Genomic DNA, 10,832 nt, shown 5'->3' on the forward strand with positions numbered 1-10,832 from the left:
TATTTGTCACCACTTGGTGGGACAAGCTGATCAGCAACCCCCTTTTCCATAGGACAGGCAGATAGGAAGGTGCCAGCTTCCCAACTAAGGCTGTGTCCCATTAAAAGATGAATTTTGAAATACCTTGAATACTCACTGTGAAATGGGATTTCTTGCCCACTGTAGATGTGGCTACAGAGGCTAGGCCAAATATATTACCAGATGTGTTTCCGTTTTGGAAACTTGAACAAGTCCATTAGTACAGCTCCTCCATGAGGCTTTAAAATCCTCCCAGCCAAGGTATGGTTTTATCTAAGGTGGGAAGCCTCACATCTGCTATTAGTCTCCTTCCTGTCCTTTCACGCAGGCAAAGAACACATTCCTGGAGGATGACATACTCAGTAGACCAAGAGGAAATAAGCCCCAGCTGCAAAGCCTGGTCCAGAGACCAACTTTTCCAGAAGGCTGAGAATGACTGGGTTTAGCCTAATCGTGTAAAGCCAGCTGAAAAGCCTAGATAAAATGTTACCTGTGAATCACCAAGCTAAATGAGCCTAATTAGTTTATTTCAAACTTTCAAGTTCAGCCTGCCTGTGAAACACAGAACTTCAACATGTTTCTAGCAGAACTGGGTCACTGTGTAAACAGCCTTTGGGCCCTCTAGTGTCAAAACTCAGAAACTCTCTTTATTGGCAGTTTCAGAGCAGGGCTGAAAGGAAAATAAGACCACGAGGAAAGCAACAGAAAATTTGCCCTTATCAGGCACTAGCTTGGATCATTTACCTTCCTTGCACCAAGTTGTGGCACAAAGAGAAAGTTTTCAGTCAGTCATTAAACCTCAAAAGGACTCACCCTGTTACTGGCAGCACTGTCCACAGACCTTCCTAGTAGGATATTGCTGAGAAGCATGAGCAGAAATATAAGTCCTTGCATTTCATTGCAGGAAGTGAGAGATACCCAGAATCAGGAAACAGCCATCCAATGGCAGGACTCAGGAAGTCATCAAACAATAGGAACAAGGAGAATGAGTTCAGAGAAGGTGGTGGCATGGCTGAAAGACAGGATCCTGCAGCCAGAAAGGTGAGTGATAAACCTGCTGCCTGGCTCTGGGTGGGATCTGTGCGGGAAGGAGGGAGTTCTGCTCAGGTAAATGCAAAGTCAGGCAGTGGGAGAACAAGCCCACACTGTCTGCTTCCCACCAGAGCTGGGGCATGCAGGCAAGGGTGCTCTGTATGCCTCTGGTCCCAGACTCAAATAAAGACAGTATGCTAACATGGCAAGAAGGGCACAGAGCAAGGTACCTAATGTGAGGGAAAGGAGCTCTGCAGACAGCAGCATGAGCTTTAGCTCTTACCAACACCAGTGAGTTTGATGCACGAGGTCAGTTCTAAGCACCTTCAGTACTGCTGCCAGCAAGGTTAAAGCAAGCACATGTTCATTACTGCATATAACAATTTCAGTGGGTCAGCCTGTAGCTAACTGCCAGACTGGCAGCATACCAGTGTAATACATCAACCCTCAAAGCTTGTTTCAGGGAAGCCCTATCACTAAATTCCAAGGAAGCTAAGACAAATGCTTTTCCTCTCCCTCTCTCTCCCATTGTTTGTGGCTGCCTCAGCACTTTACTGTTCCAAGGGGGATCAGAAGTGCTGAAATACCAGCGCAGAGGCTCTAATCAGAGTATTCCCAGCCCCACAGGAAGGAGGAAGGAGTAAGTCTCTCACGGGAAAGACTTTCTCATGAAATTTCCACGTAAAGTTGCAAATTGGCTGCAAACATTTGCATGAACTCCATAAACACCATCAAGGACTTATCCTGAAAGGTGCTCAGTGCTGTGACTTGTGTCTAGCGAAGTACTGGGTATGAACATTATTTTAAGTGCATGGGAAGCCCTAATTACTTACTTCATGGCACAGCAGAACTGAGATCCATGCTTCTTAAACTGAATCCTAATGCAGCCTTCCTACAACACATCTTAGCACAGTCACTCCTGTATTTGGTACTCTGGACATGTAATGCCCCTTTACAGCTGCAGGAGCTGTACAGGAATCCTGCCACACCATTCCAGATGCGATAGGTATGTGAACTGGCAGCCTGAATAAAAAAGAGGCAAGAAGTAAAGGAAGTGATTACCATCCATGTGTAAAAGGCAGAACCACAAAGAGATAAAGGCTTCGACAAGGCTATGGGTAAATCCAGGGCAGATCTGAGAACAGTGTCCAGGTTGTTCCCAGCTCTGTGAGATGGTCACAGTACTTATGAGTCTATTTTTCTTTGCTTATAGGGTCTGGATACCAGCAAGAACTGCTTGGTAAGTACTGCCTTTGTGGAATATATTTTACTTGCATCTGCGCTGCCATGGGCCGAGCTCCCAAAGCATGCAGAATTTTACATAGCAAAAGAGGTTCACTGACCCCCAAAGTAACAGATCACATATGCTATTTTTATGACTTACTGCATTTGTTCATTGTTCTCCCACTCCCACAATAGGCAATGGCTAGCTAGCTTTCAGGAAAAGGCAACTGCTCAGCCTTTGTGGCATTAACAGTGCTGGCTCTTTTGGGACGGCTCTGGCACAGCCAGGGACCGCCTTCCCACAGTGCAGAGCTGCTGAGGCCTTCAGAACTCTGCCGCAGCACACATTAATCCTAGTAAGAAACACAAAGGTTTGATATTTCCTTGAGTAAATAGTCTCACTTACAGGCAATTAATTAAATGGCACAGAAAACGCTGCAGTTTTCAGCTGAGCCCATGACCTCATCTGAAGTTTTGAAGTGGAAATTCAGCAGAGCTTCAAGAATTGCTGCAATAGGTTCTGCTTCGGCAGCTGCCAAAGTGTCCCTGGCTCACGGTGCTGTCCTGGAGCACGTGCTCTGCTGGTGGCACTGTGGGATGGCAGCTCAGGACAAGGACCAAAACATGACAGTGGTTCTGGGAATTTCACCAAAATGTGCGTCAGCAACATTTCTACCCCAGAACATGATCTTTCCCTTCTGCTCCCAAAGTTTCCCAGCCATTATTTTAGGAAACTTAAAATAACGTAGAAAAAAAAACCCCTCAGAACATTTTTTGACACCCATTTCTTCCAAGCTAATAAGTCTAAATGAGTTCATCCTAAGACAGCAAACATTAGGGAGGGCCTCACAGGACTCCCTGACCTGATAATCACTATTAGCATTTCAAATGGAAGCTCCCAACAGCTGCAGCCTGTGGACGTGACAGAGAGACAAAGGCTTGGTGCCCTCTAATTCAGGGGCCACAAAAAGTTGACACCTTGAGAAAGGCTGATACCAATGCACCTGGTCCAATAAAAAGGGAAAGAGATTCAAGCTGCTTTTTTGGGTTGTTTGCTATGTAAAGCCCCTCTCCACCCCCCTGCAATGGGTGCAGGTAAGCTGATAGAAAACCAAACCACTTCTCTTTTCCTTTAGCACAGTGCAACAATAAGGTGCAACGTGCCTTTAGGCAGCTATTCAGCACTCACCAGACAAGTGCTAGGTTGAACTAAAACCAAGGCTCTTCCTATCTGTCCAAAATAAAGCAGCTCATTACAGTTGCACTCTATGCACTGGTGAACTGCACAACTGTGGCAGTCATAGCCCTATATCAGTTCTGCTAGGAATATATCCCTTTATCCTGGGATGCATTCTGAGAGGGAAGCTCCCCTCTTCCCACCAACCTAGAGTACCTGAAAGTATCATAGGGTGGCCAGATGAGGCCTGCCAGCAATCAACTTTGGTCCCAGCTTCTTTTTGATCCCTAGGGTGAGAGCCATGCTTGGGGGAAAGTGAGAGATCTTATGAGGAAGACACGGCTGAGAAACCAAAGCAAGCTGGGTCTGACTTCTGCTGCTCTGAAGAGGTCCTGCCCACAGTTGTACAGGTAAGACAGAGCTGCGGGAAGGTTTCATTTAGTGCTGGTGCAGCTGGTGGCAACTAGAAAACACTTCTTTGAATGAAGGCCCTCCTTGCTTGCTTTCTTGTATGAGAGCATCCTGGCCAGTGCAGTCCTTTGCCCAGGTGCTCTAAGATCCCAGCTGAACAATGTTACCTACATGAGAATGACAAAAACATTAGAGTCCCCAAGGAGGTGCCCACCCAGTCATCACTAGCAAGGGCCACTCCAGTGACTTAACTGCTACATCTATTAAGAAATCTGTGCTGGTCCCTCAGGTGAGTTAGCCAGGCAGGCTACAGCCTGCTGTCTGAGTTACAACATGCAGCACTCTCCATCCAAGTTGATAACAGCACCCACTGCACCCATCTTTTCTGTATGCCTGCCAAGTTCTCCCAGCTGGTCTGGTGTATTTGTGGTGTTTGTGCCTATAAGAGGGTAACAGGGAAAGTCTGGATATCTCACCAAAGCAGGAGTATTACGTGGAGCTGGGCACCTCCATGTGTTTTTTCAGCTGAGATCTTGGTAACCTCAAGGGGAACAGCTCGGATGTGCTTAAGCCCTCCTTGAGTTTTCAGAGGGGCAAGGGTAGGGAAACAGCAGTTGTTTGACCACTCAGGAATGTCCCTTTGTTCCCACTGATAGCTCTACCTACCCTTACAAGATGCATAAGGGAACTGGAAATCTTGTAATTACAGCTGGAGAAAACACTCTGTAGTTCACGGACTGATTTTTCCAGCTGGGAAAAGCTTAACTGGGGCCCAAATACACAGTAACAGGCAAGCTTCCTCCTATTGTTTGTGAAACTGAAAGGACCACAAGCAGAAAGAGATCAAACAGTTCCATCTAAAATAGATGGTGAACCAGCTGGGGAAAACATACAAACTCTTGTGAACCTGCCCTCTAAAACTGGAAAAAAAAAAAAAAAAATTAAAAAAATTAAAAAAAAAAAATGAGACTCCATGTGGGCTTCAGAAAAGCGCTGTCTCTGCCACCCCCCACAGCCTTTTCTGTGCAGCACCGAGGATGCTGCCAGCACTCCCTGGGTGAGAATTACGGGCTAAATAAATCCATTTTCTTCTACTGAAAGGCCATCCCAGCAGCTCCTAACAGAGCTACTTTTGCATGTATATAGGACAATAAAACACAGAAAGGCTGCAGAATGAATTGCCAAAGGGATGATTTTCACCTAACCGAAACTGGGCAGCCCAAGACACCTGGTATGCTGATTTTCCCAAGCTGCTTCCCATAGCTGATAAATAGCTTTCTCTAATGTAAAGGCATAGACACCCTCACCCATCTCATGTCCCTGAAGTCTCTCCATTCCCTCTTCCCAGCTCTCTTTACCTGCCCTATCTGTATTCGCTCAAGCTCTCTAGCATACATCCTGCAATAGCAATATGTTGACTTTGGGATTTTTGCTGGTGCTTAGAAAGCTGAGAACAGTGCTCTTTGGGCATTTCAGGTACCTAACTACCCTCAGACTCATTTAAAGTAAAACACTGAGCCTCAGTAAGTCAGCGACAGCTCCGCAAATGCTGGACAGAAAGCCAGGCCCGTGGTGCAGCAGTATTATGATGGCAAAGCAAAAAAGTCTCACTTGCCTGCGGCACTTGGCAACATAAGCACTGAAGGCCTGATATTCTCCACATTTAAAGCCACTGTCTTTGTTGCAGTTTATGAAACATGTTTGTCCTGGCACCCGATCCTGTTTGTACATGCAGGCACACAGAACTGGCTGGCTTTTGCTTACCCAGGCTTCCTTGGGCTCAGAGACATCTCTCAAGGTCTATGAACTGGAGCAGGTTGGAGCCTGGTGTCCCACTTTAACATATAGCTCTAAAGAAAGCACACATTTGTTGCTTTTGATGCTCAGGCCCATTTGAGTCATTCAGGCAATTGGAGAAAGTCTGTTTGTTTTTGTAACTAGGTCAAAGCAAATCCCCTTTCATGCTCCCACTGTTTATGATGAATGACCTGCTTCAGGGCGGTGGCTTTGTTTTTCTTTTGTCTGTTTTTTTTCTTCTTTTTATTAAAAAAAGTTCACAAAAGAATTCTCATAGTAGGGAGAGAACTTGGTTCTTCCAGCAGGAGAGACAGAGCCTGCCAAGGTAAATACACTGGCACAAGACTCAGTGGTTTATCATATATAGTTCCAATCAAGCTCAGGGTTTTATTTCGTTTTCTGTCTCCTAGTAGCACTTTCACTCCTGCAAAGTCTGTTTTGCTCAGAGGGCGAGAAGAGGTTGATGGACAGCTTGGTCATGGCTTTATGAATTTAACAGATCATGGACCTGAGCCTGACACATAACAGAAGAGTAGATTTCTTGCTCAGATCCTTGCAAGATGTACCTTCCACAAAGAGCGAGGAATTTACTTCCAGCTCAAATGACCCCTAAGACAAGAACTCTCTCTCTTTGTGTTATGGCTGGTTTCAGGGACAGAAGACTGTTCTCAAGTAACAATCTGGCATCAGAAGGTCAAATATTTGTCCCGAATAAATAATTGCAGACTGACACAGACCGGAGAGAATCCAGCTGGGCTGTAAGTTCTGCAAGGAGCCCACCTTGAAAAGTGTATTGCCCCTCCATCTGACATTATCAAGTACAAGTGGAATTGCCTCCAGCTAGATTGCATTACTACCAGTCCCCAGAAACCAGTAGGAGCACGCAAGTTCCTCTGAGATATTTTACCCTTATTTTCCCCAGTACCATTTTTGTACACAGGAGACTTTCAGTCCCCCTCTGCTCACCCTCACTGCAGCTGAGAAGCAGGCCCAGCCATCTCCACAAAAGCCATTGAGCTCAGGAGCTTTTCTGATGCTATCTGCAGTCCCTTCCTAGGGCAGGCTCTAATGTGGGAAACTTCAGATAATCGCAGGCTGGCACTCTTGTTCAGACATATCCACCTATTTATCTATGGGAGTTGCAGCTCTAAGGTACCTGCGTAGGCTTGAGCTAACCTCAGGTTATGGTATCTTTCATGGGCAAGGACGTTAGTTTCGATCTGACAGCCACCGAAAGCTTACAGCTGGATGACGGCTACTTGGTGGTTAGGGTGAAGTAAGCTAGGAAGTACAGTGCAACACCAATATGCCAGAACTCCTAATCAGAGCAGCCTCATGCAAAGACTGAAATTCCATAACCCAGAGCTTGCAGGCCCGGGTCTGAGCAGCACTCTCCATAGAGGAAGTTACTCCCAGGGGGGCAGAGGCAACCAAAGAACTAAAGCATCAAGGCATAAATTCAGCCAGAATTAATGAAACAGAAAATCTACAACATTTAGAAAGAAAAAAATAAATAAAAATCAGTACCTAGAAAATAGAAGTCAGTGTCACATCAGTTGTGGTTTGTGATTTGAGCAGTTTTTCAACTCAAAGATAGCAATGAATTATTTGTTACACATTTGAACTGCTTTGAAATGTTGCATTAAAAAAAAAATAATCACCAAATGACACAAAACAACACACAACAACACACAGCTTCTGTTTCTCAAACAGCAGCTATTTTTACAAAGTGCTCCAAAAGATTTTTCTTCCCCAAGTCCAGGAGGTCTAAGCCATTACAAGCAAACAGCATGCACTGCATTGACTGCAGGGGGAAGCAATAAACAAGTAACAACAACAACAAAGTTGGAGACAGCCTAAGCAGTGAGCTCAGTCCTTTAGTCCTGTTCTTCCCAATTCCTCACTTCCTTCTGGAGGCCAAAATTGTTTAACCCCTGTGACAGTGAGCCACCAATCTCTCTCCCTCCCTCTTTGCAGTATCACACCAAGTGATGCACTTTGTAGTGTTTTGGGTTTCTTTTGGACACTGCCACAAGTATTTGATCAGCATGTAGTTTGGAATTCCAGGCTGGCATGGGGAAACAGCGCTGGGTACTGTTTGGATGGTGGGTACATATGCACAGCATATTAGTGCTAAAAACACCATTCTGTGTGCTGACTGCTGTCAACTTCAATTGTATTTTTCATTTTATTAAGGCCAGATAGTACGTCTTCAGAACTGAGGAAAGCTGAGAGAACTGAAAGGAACTCCATGATTGTTCTGGGACAAAATACAAAGAATGAAAACCTATGGCCCTTCTGATAGCCCAAGTTAAATGGGACAAGGTAAAGTAGCATCTTGCATTAGTTTTTTTTTCCCTCCACTCAGCACAGAAATTATGCAGTACTGTTCCCTCATCCAGATATACTCTAACAGGTACAGAGCAGATTACTGAAGTTCAGATTGTATGGATTTATGCCAGCTGAAGTCTGGCCCACATACCTTCAAGTTAACAGACACACACTGCCCCCCTTAAGAAAAAAAAAAATAACAGCTAATTTAAGGCAATTGTAGTCATTTAGCCTACATCACACAGGCATTCTGCACTACATTCAATGCAGAAAGAAATGCAGCAGCAAGTTCAGTTATCTGCAGTCTTAGTCAAATACTGCCAAATATAAAGAAAACATATATTGGGAAACAATCTGCCCATGATAAAAGAAACAGATTCAGCCCACTGGGTAAATGCAGAAAAACTCTTTCTAGTCCCTCACATTCATCACGTGTTTTTGTTTCAGGAAGGAGAAGAGGGAACAGTGACGGACACAAAATGGAAGAGCCCAGGGGTGCTTTGTGCAGCTTTGCACACTCAGCATCCTCCGGCTGTTGGCAGAGCAATTCTGATTTGAATGTTGGAAGGGAAAGAAGTAATGTGGAGGTGGATAAAGGTCTGTGGACAGATGCATGCTCAGCTACCTATGGCTTCGCTCCTGAACCTGCCGCATATTCAAAAGCCACAGAAGAACCTTGCAGCCACCATCATGGTGCCATAACCAGGAGAGGCTTTTAAATGAGACTTGGTAATTAATTCTTCCTCCTATCTATGCTAGGAACAGTACTACCTGAACCACCAAAGCTTTTAAATTATCATTGCTTCCTGGGGACCTCTTACAGCTGAAATGAACTTCAGCCTCACATTGGCCAGAGGAGCACCATACCTACTGCCAGGCGCAGAGATGGCCATTGGGAATGTAGCCACCTGCAGGCTGCTTGCCCTCAGCACACTCCTCCCTTCCCAGCAGCACCTCACCAGCTATGCAGTTTTACTCAGATGCAACAGGAACAAAAGTCTGTTAAGCCAAGCTCTCTCCCAGGGCCATCCACAAACCCACCACCAGCTGCACCTTCTGCAAACACTCCTTGACTTCAGTGCCATCCTAGCACAGAAGTCAACACAAGGAATGGCCCTGCAGGAATTGGATATTAGAGAGTTGGGAGGGTACATCCATGGCAGCATCTCAGCTACCCAGCAGCCCAGCTCTCTGCCAGGCTGTGCTGCCCATCTTCTGGAAGAGCAGGGCTGAAAGAATGAGCTACTCACACCCTCTATATTCTGCATCTCCCCCCCCCCCAGGGCTGCTCTTTTAGACTTACTAGTTTGTATTATTTTTAATGCTACAGCCATGCTTGGTGGGTGCCTTATTGCCATGTTTCCACAGAGCTCAGAGAAATGACAGCATCTGTTTCTGAAGGTGCTGTTGCTGCTGCAATAATCTGTGTGCACTAGCTCCTACCAGCAAAAGAATTTACGCCTATGAAGTAAAGATTAAAGCAAACCAACTTGGTCTCTTGTTATAGGAGCAGGCTACTCCCCTGAATTACAATAACACCATAAACTAGGCACTCGCTATTTAAAAATCTTTTCTGGTCCATCCTTGGGAACTGAGATTTCAGGAGACAACAGTAACACGCTACCTTCAGCAGGTTTAGCCCTTCAGCAGCAGGTGCTTCCCCTTCACTCACTCACAGCAGCTGGAGCCCTCCAAGGCAGAGCAGGATCTCTTCTGAGATTCTCTGAGCCCAGTTCTAGCAGCAACACAAAGCAAAGAGTTGTTGCTCACTAGAACAGATCATGTTTACTTAGCACAAGTATAGTTTGCAGGTGAAGTTCAGTGTAGCTGCTGTTATTTAGCATCTAAAAAAAGTTTGTGCTGACTCACAGTTAGTACCCTGAAGTAGGTGCTGTGTTTAATATTTCAGTTATCATTAACTGTAGCTGCTGTTGTGAGACTTGGTTATTCACTGTATATCTTGCTAGCTTCATTCAAAGCTAGAGAGATTTATGATTTGATTATTCTGTGAATAGTCTGTATATCTCCATAAATCCCAGGGGCTAGAAATTCTGCCTCAACTTACACCCTCCACCTGTACAGACACTATGAGGAATGTGAATCAGTGCAGAACTGGACTTGCAGGGTTTCAAGAGAGTCATGAACTGGTGTTTCCCCATCCCCTACTCTCCTCACATTATAGGTGTTACAGTTTTTAAAATTAAGATGAACTAGCACTCTTTTTATTATGGCATTATATGAAATATATTCATGTATTTTCAAGACTATATTTATAACGTGTAACATACTGTATAGTTCTCCACTCTAAGATATGCTTGTATTACAGTTTAAGTTTAATAATAAAATCATCACTTACGAAATAAATGGTTTCAGATCTCTTATTAATGAAGACCAGGGCTGGAGTACAGTTACAGTACAGTTACTGCCGCATATTATTCAGAGCCCCCAGCCTCATCAAGCATAGCGCTGGCTCCAGCACGCAAGCACCAGCCCACGGTGGGGCGGCATCGAGCTCCCGGCCGGGCCCCGACAGCCGCACCCCCGCACACGGCCGGGCGCTGCGTGCACGACTAAAAGCAGTGCCGGATGACCGCCTCTGATCTGAGGTGTGGTCAGCACTACTCCTCTGATCGCCATGTAATTAATAACGCAGGCTGCTAAAGACAGGTCAGAAGGCAGATAAGTTCATGAACTGCATTTTCAGATAAGCTTCACGCATACCATTTAGCTGCAAGAGGCACTCCCTTAAGGGAGGCGTTAGACTTAAATAATGCTGATAATGGTCCAGCCAGAGAACTCCCCTGCCTTCGCACGATAGGGCGGAGGGCATCATCTGCTCCTG

At 45.4% G+C, this 10,832-nt stretch overlaps 1 protein-coding gene across 3 annotated transcripts in view; it reads left to right on the top strand.

The window, feature by feature from the left end:
- Positions 1–10,354, top strand: part of LOC107315820 (uncharacterized) — a 29,206-nt gene extending 18,852 nt beyond the window's left edge. For all 3 annotated transcript variants that reach the window (XM_015866565.3, XM_015866564.3, XM_085554428.1), the window contains exons 5-9: positions 923–1,059; positions 2,264–2,290; positions 3,743–3,861; positions 7,856–7,984; positions 8,438–10,354. In XM_015866565.3, the coding sequence (XP_015722051.2) occupies positions 923–1,059; positions 2,264–2,290; positions 3,743–3,861; positions 7,856–7,961 (389 nt within the window). In that variant the 3' untranslated portion in view covers positions 7,962–7,984; positions 8,438–10,354. The remainder of the gene's footprint in view (positions 1–922; positions 1,060–2,263; positions 2,291–3,742; positions 3,862–7,855; positions 7,985–8,437) is intronic.
- Positions 10,355–10,832: the final 478 nt, after the last annotated feature.

The sequence above is a fragment of the Coturnix japonica genome, chromosome 8 (assembly GCF_054131305.1).
Source record: "Coturnix japonica strain WE chromosome 8, WE-NBRP24, whole genome shotgun sequence".
Classification (NCBI taxonomy): Eukaryota; Metazoa; Chordata; class Aves; order Galliformes; family Phasianidae; genus Coturnix; species Coturnix japonica.